General features: G+C 45.8%; 1 protein-coding gene across 8 annotated transcripts in view; it reads left to right on the top strand.

Moving 5' to 3' along the window:
* LOC105687713 (phosphatase and actin regulator 2-like) overlaps positions 1-15,873 on the top strand; it is a 137,420-nt gene that overhangs the window by 63,441 nt on the left and 58,106 nt on the right. For all 8 annotated transcript variants that reach the window (XM_048652888.1, XM_048652891.1, XM_048652890.1 and 5 more), the window contains 3 exons: positions 1,165-1,329; positions 1,424-1,522; positions 4,114-4,503. In XM_048652888.1, coding sequence (XP_048508845.1) covers positions 1,165-1,329; positions 1,424-1,522; positions 4,114-4,503 — 654 coding nt within the window. The remainder of the gene's footprint in view (positions 1-1,164; positions 1,330-1,423; positions 1,523-4,113; positions 4,504-15,873) is intronic.

The raw sequence follows: 15,873 nt of genomic DNA, 5'->3' as shown, positions 1-15,873 counted from the left end.
CATTAGCGTGTCCTGCAAGTTTATTTTCGGAGCCGTTCGTCACTTCGGTCAAATTTTTCTAGTTCGTTACACGTTTACTCGCCACTATGACGGCGAATTTCGCATCTATCTATCTGAATCATCGCGTTCGTACCGAGGTGTCACAACCATTTCTGAAAACATTTTTCCAAGTTTAAACGACCCTCGGTATTCGATATCGTCAGTCATGATTCGTTCGGTTCGTTCGACGTAATTTAAGCTTAGCCGATGTGTGGTTTCAACGTTTTGCCGAAGGGGGTAGCAAAATTCAACTCGGGGGGGGTGAAAATCGATTCGTCGCGTCGGTATACCTCCGTAAGAGACGGTAACGCAGGGAACTGCGAACACTCCGTGCAGATCTCTGCAGAATTTTCGTCGTATCGCACGATACCGAATCGTCGGACGTGTTGGAAACGATTGCCGAGAGGGAGAATGTTTCTAGCAGAGATTACCCTGTGCCGTCGAAAATCAACCCTCAACTGTACCGAACCCCGTCACGGTATATCGATCCCCGTCCGTCGCCAGACGTCCGATCATCTTCACGCGTCCCCGACTGCATAGAATTTTTTCGGGAAAAACAGATTTGTCTCGGGGGCGTAAAAATTTCATGCCACTTTCATTTTTACTTTATCGAGCCGTGTGCGAGATGAGTTCGTTATCTTCGTCATCTCCTGAGATTTTCCGATATTTTTGGAAATAGTTCCTACATTTTTTTTCGTTGGATTTTCTCGATATTAACAATAATGATATTAATAAATATTGCTTTTAATATGACCCCGAATATTATGGCTACGGTTATACGAGTTGGATGTCGTAACGAATGGTAGTAATTTTCACGCTCTTATTACTCCCGTATTTTTACGAGCGTCAGCTCAGTTCTGAGTAAAGATGGGCTGTTAGTTTATTGCTGAGCTCTGTTTGCACTGCGAAAAGTATAATAACGAGTGAATCAACATTTGTACTTGCTTTATTTTCAACGAACCAATCATAATTAGATAGACACTTCGGTATCCTGAGCACAACGTTCGAATTTTCAAGTTCAATGACCCCGGGTCGGCGAAATTTTTCAAACCATTCTCGCTATCGCTGTTCTGAATCACTTCGCTCGTTCTTTCTAACGAAGAATTCTCGATTTTTTTGTTTCAGCTAAAAAACAAAATGGTGCTGCACTTCGGACGAACAGTTTGGGATCGGGTGCTCGGACGCCACCGTTGGAAAGAAAAAGCAAGTTTTCGGCTCTCGGTAGATTATTCAAACCTTGGAAGTGGAAACGGAAAAAGAAATCCGACAAATTTGAGGCTGCCTCCAGATGTGAGTTGGTTTCTTACCCACGTATTCGTATCATAGATCAAACCGCAGCGGAGATCGAAATTGAAATCAACGTCTTTACTCCTTGATTTTTTAGCGCTCGAGAGAAAAATTTCGGTTCGAGCGAATCGGGAGGAACTTGTACAGAAAGGAATTCTGCTACCCGAGAGTCCCTCGTCGCCGATCCCAGAGCATGGTGAGTTTGAACTATGGATATTATCACACAGAAGAAAAAAAAGAAAAAAAAAACCACCCCATCGCAAAACCCATTCGCACCTAATCGAAGCGATGGGTAAAATTTTTTCAATCAACATTCTTCGTTCGGCGAGAGACGAAAATAGTGTAGAAAAGATCGATGCGTTCGTTTGTGCCCGTGAGAGAAATAGACGCGACCGTTTTCACCGGCGAGGTGGTTAACGCTGAAAATCTAGCTACGCGTAGATGGCATCTCCGTACAAATTCCGTCACAGATATGAAGCGAAACGTTGAAGAAAAACGCTGCAATCGATTTCACCGTTACACCTGCAGGTACAATTCGATTTTCCCCGCCAAAAAAATTTTTCGTAGTCTCAAACGATTTCCGGTCGCACCGTGCGGGTTGTTCCCGATCGTCGGTAACGGGGCGCATTAATTTACGAATCGTTATTTATCGGGCTTCCTGAAATACATCCCGTCGTCCATTCGTTCGTAGAAGATACACGGGATGTGGGAGCACGGGTCACCGTCTAGCCGCTAAAGCCGATCGATTTAACCAGTTCATATTCGGGATGTTGAGTCACGCGAGGCGCGGGGCGTGCCGATTATTAAAAAGTTATCCTCGTGAGATTCTCGTATATAGGGTTCGCTCCGCGTACGTACAACAGGAAGAAAGTAACCTCGTAAATAAGGAGGGGGGTGAGGGGGAAGGGGAAAAAGTAGATAAAGGAAAGAAAAAGAATAAGAAAAGAAAAAAAAAAAAGTTCTCTAATAGCTTGTTGCTGCACGAGCGCAAGGGGTCATCGCACTCCTGTTTCCTGTCGAGGATCTCTCTACTTCCGTTTCGCGGTAAAAACCATAAGTGTGCACAGAATTTCTACCTCCTCCCGGCGTTGTTTAGACCAGCTATATACGGTAGTGCTGCACCGTTGCGTATTGTACACGAGGATAAATTACGGAATACCCGCTACATGGAAACGCGTTAAATATACCTACGTGCTCGGCATGGTATTCAAACGCATATAATATAAAGACGAACGCGGAGGCGTTGCGTGCCGATCAAAAGCGACGCACGTTGATTACGAAGCATCGGTTATACGCGACCCGTTTGTACGACCCAGTATCATATCTCACCTGCGACCGAGAACTCATTATTAGACCACGGGGGGAAAAAATGTTATCGCTAAAAAACGATGAATAATTCGTAACATTTAGTTGTCGCGCATTCGCGATGCGATATAGGCGGCATCGATTCTCATTACAAGTCCTAAAGGTTCCCCTTTCGTCGAGGATTGAGCGTACGTTACAGTCCTACGCAATTAGCGGAGAGCTGTTAATGCACTTTGTAACTAAACGGTGTGCTGCGGGTGTTCGGCATGCGCTGTTTTTGAATTCGCTGCAACAACAGGAGCACCAGCGGCGGGTTTGTCGGGTAATCTAAATCGTTAATTTCGTGCTGCTAAATTCACCGGGCGGCCGGCGGGTGCTCCGCAGCGGGCGGGCCGTACAAGAAAGGGGTTGATTAATTATAAATTGAGACTACGCGAGCGAGTAAATTGTTCGGCTTAAAACCACCGTCGCTGCGCGCTACACGTTCAGCCTCAGATATTAATTTGATCGCCATTACGCTACTGATCCCGAAAGATCCCCTATACGCTCCTCGCTCGAAATTAGACCGATTTCATTATAAATTAAAAATAATGGAAAGAGAACGAGTTTTGAAAAGAATTTTTTTTCGATATTCGGCGTTCAATTTTACCGTAATAGAATTTCAGAGTACATTAAAAACGTATCGGGGTGGCTTTTTTTTTTATTTCGCTTGTATTTATTATTCTCATCCATTTGTCGCGAACTCGTGACCTGGAAAACTCCGAGGAATACATTTGCTTGTGGAAATTCTGCAAAAATATTATGCCGCGTTTGTCATTTTTCCAGTTTAATTTTATACCGGTTGCAACTGCAGCTGCAAATCCGTGCTGGAATAAGCACGAGTTTGCACGTTACAGATCGCATCTACCTCCGTTTTTCATATACGTAGGTAAAAAAATCTGCACTGTTTACATTTCCGTTTGCTGACCGAGCTATTTTGCGATATCCGATTGATTGGCTACCGAGCGTATTCCGATTACATCGCACGCCCGGCTGTATCATAGGAGCAGCATATTTTCGCATTTAAAACGATCCCCCTTTCTTTACTTTTCAGTCGTCATTATTCACCCTTTTCACTTAAAGTTCTTTCTTCAATAATTTTTGCTTGTTTGTTGAACTCCGTACTCTACGACTCTCTAGAATTGAATGCGCTTTTTCATAAACCCATTGCCGTTTCTCTGATCTCTACAGTAGTTCGCTAACTGGAACGCGAGCGTTCATATTTTCTCCATATATATAAAATTCCATTATGGTTTTGTACGTCGTGTACAACGTTCGTACACGTGTATACATTTAATGTACTGTACACGCTCTGCTGCTCGTTGAACAATTTTTTTTGTCGCGAAAAAAAAATGCGCGCCGCGAATCTTGGGACCCTTAAATTTTGAATTTAAATTTTATTTCGTTTGTTTTTTTTATTTTTTTGTTTCTGCGCTCTCGCAGGTCCAGCCGGCGATACAGCCCTCATTCAACTACCTCCATCCTCGTTGTCGCAACAGCAACAACAGTTGCAACAACAACTTCAACAGCACCATCAACAGCAACAACAATTGCAACAACAACAACAACAACAACAACAACAGCAACAACAACAGCAGCAGCAACAAAACGCCCTGCATGGTACGCCGGTTTCGACGCCCAATTCGGGTGGTTCTTCCGTCCATCAGACACAAAACCAAAATCAGAGTTCGCAGTCAGGTGCGCCGACACCGACGACCGCGAATCCACCGTCCAATATCAACGGACAACCCACGTCCCAACCGTCCCCAAGACCGTCGCAGCTCAACCCCTCGTCGTTACAGTCGTCGGGGCAGATCAACGGCAACACGCAAGGTAGGTTGCAATGAATATTATTTTTTTTTCAACGGGGTACGAAAATATGGAGGACTCGGGTTTGGGAAAAAATGTTGCTTCGCGAACACTCGATTATCCTCGGAGTCTGTAGAACTCCGAACGTTGAAGTGCATCAGTTTCGACAAGTGCCGCAAAGTTCGGAGTCATATTTTTTGAAAATAACGACATGTATGTATACCACCCAGCTATAGCGTGTAATTAAAAGTCCGTTGTAGGAGAGACTTTCCACCGTGAGACGCGAAAGTTCATTATTAGACCGCGCTTACGCTGTACCTACTTCTGCATCAATTAAACTCCGAATCAATTTGAAATGCAGACGACAACGGGGATGCAGAGGGTAAGATAGTTTTAACCGTTCGAGCTGCGGTGCTCTTACCTACACAGCCCACTTGAATTCACGGTTCCCTACAGGCGCTCGCGGTACCGCCGAGTGGGTACACTTCTTCCTTTCGAATCACGTAGGAAACTTGGGAAAAGTTTCCCAACTGATTAACACAGTTGACGCTCGATCTCGACCATGCAATTGGCGCATCCGCATAACGAGTGCATCGCGCCGCATATCCGGGGCTTATGCATATACATATATATATATATATTTGAACCCGCTCAGCCGAGGTGGACGTTTTTAATTTTGAAAAATATCGAGTCGACTGTGCAACCGCTCGGTATTAATAAACTGCGAAAGTTGTATACGTCGTCCTTTTCATAGTTGTGCTCGAATTTAAAGGACACGGGGGCGTGTCTCGCGATATTGCATCGGTGTCCGACTTCCCATTGACATTACGCGGATCGGTGATCGAGAAACGAGAACTCGGATTGAAACGAGCGTGGTCGTTATTTGTGTGGCGGTGGTGAACTCGCTCCATCCTCGTCTCAGATTTCTCGTACCTTTCTAGATTGTAAAGTCCTTTTTTTTCCCCTACACAGACGATATGGAACTATATCTTGCTATGATACGTTTTTTCTCCAACATTATCAATCTCCCGGTTGAGGTTTTAGTCCGTTAATGTTGAGTTTCTGTTTTAATTCAGCATCGAGAAACCCTTTAAAACTGAGCGAGGTAAAATAAGCGAGACAAATGTTCAGTGGTTTAGTTTTTACCCGACGACCTTGCGGGCCAAGGGTTTTCTCGTAGAAAGTATAATGCTACCTACGACCCAACTAAGTGAATTATTGCAAATTAACTTTCTCACCGGGTTATTCGTTGTCGGTGTTCACCTCGTCGTTATGAATACACCCGCCATCTGCAGTCACGCGGTTCGACGAATGAATGTACGAAAGATTTACGAGGTGGGCGACGAAGTACGAGTCGCCCCTTTTATTCCCTCAGACGAATCCATCTCCTTTCTTTCCGACCTACGTGAATCGATTCGCTCCGTCAAAGGTTCGAATTCCGTGAGAAACTTTTCGACTCTTTTTTTAAACATCAGATTTGAGAAAAGTAAAAATTGGATGCGATGAGTTTCTCGACTCGAAGATATTAAGCGAATCGGTGGGTGACCCGGTACTCTTGACGTTTTCATCGATCGTTATCGCGAGCTAAGCCCGCGACGAATAAAGTCGACCGCGTAGAAATGCGGATCGTGAGATGAGTCGAACGAAGCCAACGGTGGGAACTTTGCACGTTATACACACGTGTCGTGCGCTTACGTTTATTCGCCTACTGGTAAATAATTCGAGTCCGAGTGTGACTGCTGCACACGCGATAAGTAGTGAAATGTATGTATGTACACCGGTGTATATTCAACCAGACTCCGCGCCTTGCAGAGGAAGGTTATCGGGTTTCCGCGCTGGTTAAACTGAAGCCTTAAAACCTGGGTTTTATCCGTTCTTGATGTGGCCACGTGACGAGCGAAAAGCGTAGGGGCTCCTTTCATTGGAATAAACTGGAACTGACCCGGTCAAATATCCGCGACCACCGCGGTACGTCCCCTTTCATTTGGATTTAAAAATCGCGGCTCTTCTGCGTGAATATTCAAGTTTTAACTAGAAAACTTTTGACGAATAGGTGAAAAACTCTCGATGTCAACGGCACCCGCTCCACCCGACCTATATCGTCCTTCATATTTCTCTGATTTACCTCCTGCTGGGTACGATGCAAATTTTGCGAATTCACAGATTTATGCGAATTTTACGTGCAGTTCACGTACCGGGATCGTATATATATTTCTCGAAGAAGCTGAAATAAAATCCCTCCCTCCCTCCCTGCCTGCCCGCCCTCTCTCACTCCTCTTTCTTTTTGATTTCTTCCTCCCAGCTGCTCCCTTACCCGAAGTACAACCGTACTACGGTCCTTGGTATTATTATACTTTTCTACAACAATCGTAATTGCCATATTAATCCGACGCCTTTTGATTTTTTTCTCTCCTCTTGACCTCAACTTGGTGTGCGTATCCGTATAACCTACTACTCTTCATAAATGCGTAATCGTATCCCGACCTAATTGACCTTGACAATCCTCACGGGGCGCGTCGGCGAGCCCAAAGTTAAATGGAACTCTAATTCTTGGATAATTGTCGCGTGAAATTTTGAATAAATTTTCTCGTTTTACATCCAAGTTGAAAACCCGCTGGTGATATCGACTTTTTATTCATTTCAACGTCAACGCCTGAACTTTTCTCGAATTATTCCGCCTAACGCCGCGTATAATGGGACTCGCTCCTAATTATTTCTCGCGAGCATGCCCGGTATACGCTCACGCCTGAATTTATCTGCAAGGTATACAGCGAGTTGAATCGCGCCTAGTTCCTTTCAATAAACCCTCGAAGTAATGGGAGTAGTTCGAGGAAAGGGAATTACGGTATCGCGCGAAAGAGGTCGGAAGAAAAGTGCGGGCGTTCGCGGTGCGCCCGGACGTACGCGAGGACTCGATGGCTGCAGGATATCGATCGCTTCTTGCGAGACAGGACGGCATTCCGTCTGCAGCCGGGTAAGGGCTCGGTTTTTCGTGCGATAGCTCCCAAAACCTCGTTCTCATTTTCGCCATCTCCACGATTTTTCCCGCGATCTCTAACCGAACGCCAGCACAAATTAATTATCCCCCCGCACAACGCCGCTCTTTCCCGCCCCGAGGTCAGGGTAACAGTTGCGGTGTATCGTCAACCGCGAGCAATTAGCCGACGGGACCCCCGATCCCTCCGTCCCTTTTTTGAATTAGCGTTTCGCTTCGCTTCACCGCAGTTGAGAAAACCGCCGCAAAGACAGGACAACTGACGACGGATATTATTCATAATAGAGTCGATTCCGGTGCACGGGGGGGTGGTGTATGGGTTTAGAGCTATCCGGTTCAACGTTAGTGCATGGCGTCGATTTTAGAAACCTGCGCAGAATCGGCGATGGCTTTCGCAGCACGACGCATCGCACAGCTGAGTCCTAGACGCCGTCGTTTTGCTTTTACCCGAGAACCCTACCCCGACGGTATATATTCTGACCTGAAACGTCCGGATATACGTGCAGCTACCTATACATGTACGAGCGTCGCAGCGGACCACCGTTCGCGGATAGATGTCCTCCTCATCCCTTTGTATTTCAGTACTCGAATACGTACGTACACCTATGCGAAAACTCGCGTGTGCGCGCGCGTTGATGATGTATTTCACTCGTAGGTACGTATGGGCTCGGGCAGGAGTCACGTTTGATGCAGACGTTGACGTCGGTGACGCAGACGATGTGCCGTTGCTACTGATTTTACCCGTAAAGGGGTGGAAAGTGTTGCGCGTATTGCGTAGGCGCAAGTTAGAATTTTCCGTGGCCTCGATATCGACCTACAACCCGAGCAACGAGCGCCGTTAAATCCACCTCTATCTGTGTATGTAACGTACGCTACGGATCGAAACGAACTGCATCCGTTGCAGCGATCGCGGATCAGAATTTGATTCAATTTCGTACAACGTCGACGCTCACGTCGGCCCGAACTTCGTGCGAAAATTATTTTCAACGCGCTCCATCGACTCCCGGTATCAACCGAACTTCGCGATACCGATTTTTCCCCAGCTCTATATTTCTCCCTTATTAATTTCTCCTTTTCACCGAGGTTTTATTCGTCGACCTCGTGCCAAACGCCGCGGAGTTTTTTTTTTTTTTTTTTTTTTTTTTTTACATTTATCAAGCGTGTGGGTGCATGTAACGGCGTGAAAGTACGTCGATAAATTGACGGTAACCAGCTGAAGGGGTTTGCGCTATGTACACATGTGGGGGTATAGGTATGCGTGTGCATTACCCTTACAGGTCTCTGAAACGACGGTGGTTTTTCACCGTTGGAAAAGTCGTTGAGGTCGTTGGTTGTTGTCGGTTCGGTTTGCGGAGTCGAATTTAATCAACCCTTAATAAAGTGTCAGTCAATATCCGCGACGGGACTCTACGAGCCGTGCGCGCGGCTAATAACAGCGGGTGTATAACGAAGCGCACCGTTGCAGCGAACCGACTTTTCTTCCGTCACCCGCATCCGCTTCTCTACGTTCGGCGCATAAATATAACCGTTGAAATTATTTCGTCGAGTGGAAAGGATGTCGTTCTCCGAATTTCCTCCGAATCTCGTATACTCAGGTATTATTTGAATAACGACGAAACGAAACGAAGCGAAAGTAACGAGAAGTATGAAGGACAATGGAAAAACAAAATCACAATCGGGTAAGGTCACTCGAGGAGAGGGTTCGTTCGACGGAATCGATATCGTTCGTAACTCGGGCTCGGTAAGTTCACAGTTCGTAGAAAGTTACGGATCACGAGGGTGGGGCGAGGAATTCTTTGAGGGTTGATCAGGTGATCAAACCTCTACAGTTTTCCTCACACTCGACGGTTAGGTGCTCGACGAAGCATCCGAGCTTTGAACCTGACGTTCCGCTCGAGAGAGAGAGAAAAAAAGGAGATCTTGGGGTGACCGAGATCGATAATTCGGCGGGGTGTAAGCCAAACTCAACATTCGGTTCTTGACTCGAACCCCACCGCGTATCCCCAAAGACGCGCCAGCCAAATCGAATTTTCCCCCCGTTACGGAAATTCTATTCATGCCTCTGACAGCTACTCGAAACAATCCTAATTATGAACGGGTTATATCCACCGTACCCATCGAGCTCGTACGGGAATTCCGATGGTAGGAGAACGTACCGCGTATCGACGTAAACTCCGCGTGGTGGTAACCTCGGGCGTATCTTTTCGGGCCACCCCGAGGGCGGCATATCGATGCTGCGGGTATTTTCTAAATCCTAAGTCCATACGCCACACTTGGAACGGAACAACAAACAACGTGGATCACAATATCCGCGGTTCCACAGGACGACGAGGATCACCTCATTTTTTACCCCCCGTATTCGGTGATCCGGAGATAAGCAGAGTTGATAAAAGATCGGATCTGATGGGATAATTTGCGACTGCGATACAGCTCTTTTCTAGAGACGCTCGTTGCTTGGTTACCGATTCGACTGCAGTTACAGATCTACTTGAAACAAAAAAATTCTCGAGAGTAACTCGTGTACGCGGTAGGAACGAATGTGCAACGAGAGCTTGACGATCGATATGCATTAAAGAGTAAGGTCTCTTACGTACTACACGTACGTACGTAGACCGACTTTCGACTCGGATCTGAATTCACACGGAAATATTACCCGTCCGATGTAAAATTGAAATATTTCAAGTTGGCGAAAAAAAGATTCAACCGAAATCAAGGGGTGAGAGACACTTCCGGTTCTGTACTCTGGATCGAATTTCACCGCAGCTACGATTCGCGGTACGCGAAATATGGTAATTTTATAAATTCCACCCGACCATGAAGCAGTCGGTGTCGCGAAGCAACCGGTTTCCACGTCGCGCTCTCCTATTCCGGCGTAAATAAAATTACGATCGCAATGATAATATAATCGCGTAGAATAAGTTCCACGTACTTCACTACCGACGCGTTTTCATACTCGTAAAAATTCGCCGAGTCGTGCAGCGAGACCGCGACCCGGAGGAACGTGGAGTTCTCCCGCAGACGCGGTACAACTTTTGAAATTTATGCCGTTTGTTCGAAACTCTGGTCTAGTTTTTGTCGTCAGGACGAACGAAAGTTTCATTTTCGTGAGGTGTACGCGGTCTGTTCCCCACGTCTTACCACGTATTTCCATTGCGAACGCGTTGGATATAATGCTCGCATATTGTGAAAAAAATTGATCCAATCATAAAGATGAAAGTAAAAACGGTAGCCGAGTTGGAGAGCGTACCCGTATGATCTGGAAAATTTATGCGAATAATGGAAAATGACGTATAACCGCGATCGACGCATACCATCAGCTGATCAGAAAAGCTTTCAAATAAATTGGTTCCCAGGAGTAGTCCTTCAACGCCAAAGCATGGACCCGAAGAGTAAACGGAACACACACGCTACGTTCACGTGTACATACATGACCGAGAGAGACTTTCAGAAAAATCAGACGACCGAAGGCTTCCGGAATACTTTTTAAATACGTTTATCGTAATTGCGAGATCAGGCGCTCGTGTTTGAAAATTCGTTCGATTTTCGCAGAAAATTTGACACGGTGTTGACCTTTTGGTTTCAACTCTTCTGCACCTTACAGCTATCTCACGAAAGCGGTACGTAATGTGAGCGAGTAAATCAACTAGAAAATATGTTACACCGGTCCGATGCAAAGCAGTTGAAAGAGACCGGGAAACGCGTTGGCGAGAACTTTTGCACCGTATAATCATACAGGTGTGCGTATACCGACGCCCGATTCTACTTGACACAATTTTTTTTCGACTCTAGAAAATGCGAGAACCTGCGGAAAGCGTGTGTTTTCATATTACACGTATATCGAATCTTTTCACCGACTTTTAGGTTTCCTTCTGTGCGCCAGCCACCACGTATGTACGTTAAATTGGCTCAACGCCCTTTGGAGGTGCGCTCTCGAATCGCCGATTGTACAACTTCATTCTATTCGTTCATTCTATTTGGTTGTTTTTTTTTTTTTTGTTCAAAACACATTTATCTTTCGCCGAGAAATTCTTCGGAGAAGAAACTCCGAAAATATTCTCTGATAATAGAAATATCAATGAAAATTTCCGCCCTCCTTTCGAGGTGGATAAAACGGGGGGAAGAAGGAACAGTGAGACGAGGAAAAATGGATAAAGGTCAACTCGAATACGCAGCTATCAATACCCATCTTCTCACCCGTCGACTCATACATCTTCCCACTGTACGCATACTTTGACGCTATAACCTTTTTACCCCTGCGAATTGATATCCTGCGGCAACACCCTTTTGTCATCCCTGTACAGTACATACCGTGCTATGTTATATGTAGATCATATACCTTGCTTCCGAACACTTCGAGTTTATTATACGCTTGAAATATTTACAAGGGTTTATAGATTTTCAGCTGACAACGAGAATTGCGGGGTTTTTTTTTTGCGTGCGGTATAGAGCGAGGGAAAGAAAGAAAGAATCGTCGATATTCCGAATCGAAGGAGATCAGTTACTTCTTCGTTTCCTTTGTCTTCTATTTTCTTTTTCTCTCTCGAAACCAACACCTTGTAAATTTCGACGAAACTCGACCGCACCACACCCCCCCATCGCGGCAACGTTATCCTCATTGTTAACTCTGCAAGTTTTTCGATAGTTCGCACGCCATATATACGTTACACTCTAGGTTCGACGTACGCTGCTCACCGACACGGACGGATAGGTGAGCAGCAGCGTACGAACGTATGTGTATAGGAGGTAACAACCCAGCCTGGGCTGGGGTTGCGAAGCTGGGGGTTGGAGGTACCGCGACGGCGCCGCAACGCCAGTCGTTAGCCGACCTCCACGCGCTGCGTACTCTTATCCTCCGGTGTCACGGTGCGAAACCTACGCGGTGAAGTTTCCTTCGTTACGCGCGATTCTCTCTTCAGCTTCTCTCCCCTTGTTTCTCTCTTTCGCTCTTCTCAACTTTTTCATTTATCTCGCTGGCTTTTCCCCGGTTCCGTCGCTCCCGCAGCTCTTCGTCTTTTATTTCTCGCTTTCTTATCGCCATCGCAACCCGGAAACAGCGTCTTAAAAACCCTACCGCCACCTTCCACCACCCCCCGCCCCCCATGCAGCCGCTGCGTGAGCCATGTGTCTTCGTGGCACCACACGTGACACGGGATTCGTAGCAACGTTGTAGCGGCAAAGTATAGCAGGTGCGCCGACAAAACCACCCCCGGATACACCGGTTCATCGGCCATCTTGGATCCGTCCGCCAATCCCGTAGCTTTTTTCGAATTTTCTGTTCACCCCGCCGTCTTAAATTCAATCATCAAACTCCGAACCCGCACGATCCGCACATCCGGAATCGCCATCCGGACTCCGTTCTTCACCCCACAGAAATATTTTTCACAAGAAAAAAAACGACCGATCCATCGGGAGAATTTTTCATACAACTTTTTCCGGTTACAGTTCGGTCATACCGGAATCAATCAGATCGTATCTCGGCAAGAAATTAACAAGGCACCCTCCGCGGGGGATGAATTAAAATTCAACGGGCCTCGCGTGCGGCGGTACTGAATAATTTCTCTTAGATTTTTTCGTCAAGATACAGCGCAAGGGAAGGCGTGCGTCTAACTCAACTTCGTCGTAGCGATAGGGGGTGAGTCGGGTTAAAGCTACCGCGCGTATGGAAGGAATAATTGTCTGTGCCCCCGGGGCAAGTTTAACCGTATACGCGTACGCCAAAGTACGAATATAGCGAAGGAAGTCACGGCTCGGTCGTACCTATCTGTGACAACGGTGCGGCAGAACGAGGCAAAAACTTGTTTCGCTGCGGAAAGCTCGCCTCCTTCGCCTGGCACAATGCAAAGGCTGCAGCGCAGCACAGACACGAGTAACTACGGTTGTCGCTACGGTATACGGTTTCACCTTTACAATATGTCCTGCGGGGCATAGTTCAGTTTCGTCGCCTCATTCAGAACCGTTGGGATCGATTCGACGTCGACGTCGACCTCGTACCAACGTGTTGGACATATTTTGCTGGAGATTTATTTTTACACGGGATTTTTTCTCCTCCATTTTTTCTTCCCTTGTCTCTCGCTTCACCGATTTTACCGCGTCGTCCCCTCTGTTACCGCGCTCATTTTTTTAGCCATTTTACGTAGAAACTGTTTGGACAGGACGACGACACTCTCGTATAAAGCTTCGAGTGCATGTTTCCCTGAAATTGTAGATATCCTTTAGAAACTCGCCCAGCTTTTCTCCATTATTTATGCTCGTCGGATAAATATCCGTGAAAACTATGAAATATGTGCTTTTAATTTGACAAACTGTGCTCGTACGAGACTCCAAAGAAAAAAAAAAAATTAAATAAATGAAAATAAATCAGTATCGAGATGATAACTTTTTACGCCCAAACTTTTAATTCATCAAAATCTTGAACACGACTACTTTAGAATACGGAATAATTCTACCAACGATAATTCACGCCAGTACGTTTAAAAAAAAAATCAAATAAATTACTCGAAAAGTATGAACAGTGAGCGGAAAACTTTTAAATCTGAGTGGTTATCGATACACCATCTGTAACCGGTGAACATGAAATTGTTAAGAATCTGCAGAGTCCAGCAACACCTGGTCACTTTGGTGATTACGTAGTGATCCTGTATGAAGTAGAGAATTTCACCACGTTGATAACTTAACCGCTGCAGCATACAGTTGTGTTGACCTTATCACACTATCCGTACAAAACTGTGATGTTTGATGCTGCAGTGGTGTTTTATGCGGCGCAGAAAAGGTGCGATATTTCTTTTATTAACAGTAGATATTATACCTCTCGCGCGACTAGAATAGTTTCATCGCTACGGAATGAATAAAATATTTATACCAGTTATGTCCACCGCATCGATCCGTTCGGTTACGACGCGGTATGGAGATATAAAAATCCCGTACGGAATCGCACCAGCGAATGCGAACGGATGCGTCAGCGTCGCGTTCGTTCATTGCGTACTCGCGTGACTACCAACATTGATTGTTCCCGCTGATCTCGCGTTACCATATTACTCACGATACGTATATCTCCACAAACGGTAAATTGGAATTGCAGCAGTGCTGGAGTTGAGCGTATAACACGTATGTCTTGAATATAAGCTTTTCCGTTCGCGGAAAACGCTTTATCGAAGTTGCAGACAGATTTAATCGGTAGGAATTGCGAGTGTTCCATACGCGATTCTCATATCGTCTTATGGTCTCTCCGATAGCGTAAGAGACAAAAAAAAATAAAAATCAACCCTTCGATCTCCGACGAGAGATTATCCATTTTTTTTCTCTTCCAACCGTATCACGTGCGCGAGGATCGCATCGATGACTCTGTACGGTTTTCTGGAACGGAAATCAAACGTGCGCGGATTCGTTACGACGGAGGGTCGACAATCGCGTCACCCCCCCGCCCTCCTCCGGGGTTGGCGGAATGTGGGGACGATGTGATCGCATCTTATACTCCGCTTAATCTACAAGTGTGTCGTAAATTTCACACCTATTACGCTATATCGCGCTTCGTAATTCGCGCCGCGAGCCTCCGAGGGTCGGGAATCGAGCTGCCGTATCGGTGGGGGAGAATAGCCAAAGTACGCTCTAATGGGAACGCCGTGTAACAGGTGCAAGTAACGTCGAAACCTTCAGCTTCTCTCGCTCCCGAAAGACCTCCGTCTAATCTACGTTTTGATATTCGCTAAATAAAATTAACTCCGATTACCCGCGACTGCCTGCTGCGAATTAAAGCCTTGGTGCTTTACGCGACCTACATCGGGATAATAATTTCGTTCCGAATATCCTCTGATAATCGTTCCAACGAAATAAGGATAACGGAACGGGGTGCACACGGCGTGAAATTAATTGGTGGATCTCGTACATAGTTTTTTTGGTTCTGATCTAGCGTAAATTTACGCGGTGAACGGACACAAAAAAACGAAGAGACCACACTCGCGATTGATACGGAAAAGTTTCACGGGAAATATAAGAAGGAAGGGATAATCCACCGCAATGAAGAGTTCCATATACTTAACCGAGCGTGACACCTGCAGCGCCTTTATTATCCGACGTAAATTTTCTACGTGCCACCGGCGGTTACGCCGTTCGAATCTCTATGCAGCTTGATAAATTTATACTATACGAGACTCTGCCGATGACCTGAGAAAAAATTTTTACCCTCATTATTATCGGTAGACGTATTTATCGTCGTGATATAGTTTTTCTCCATCGTTTACAGATATTTTACCTACTCTGTACCCCGTTGTTAACTACGTATACGCGTATCTGTATACCTACTTCCGCGTTCGAACTATGCCAAAAGTTGAAGAAAAAAAAAAAAAAAATGTTTATCTCTCCTATTTCCTCCGCACAGCGACGCGCTGGATATTTTATCTTGC

Source organism: Athalia rosae, chromosome 3 (genome assembly GCF_917208135.1).
Source record: "Athalia rosae chromosome 3, iyAthRosa1.1, whole genome shotgun sequence".
Taxonomy (NCBI): domain Eukaryota; kingdom Metazoa; phylum Arthropoda; class Insecta; order Hymenoptera; family Athaliidae; genus Athalia; species Athalia rosae.
Note: the sequence above shows the minus strand (reverse complement) of the source record. Positions and strands in the feature narration are given on the sequence as shown.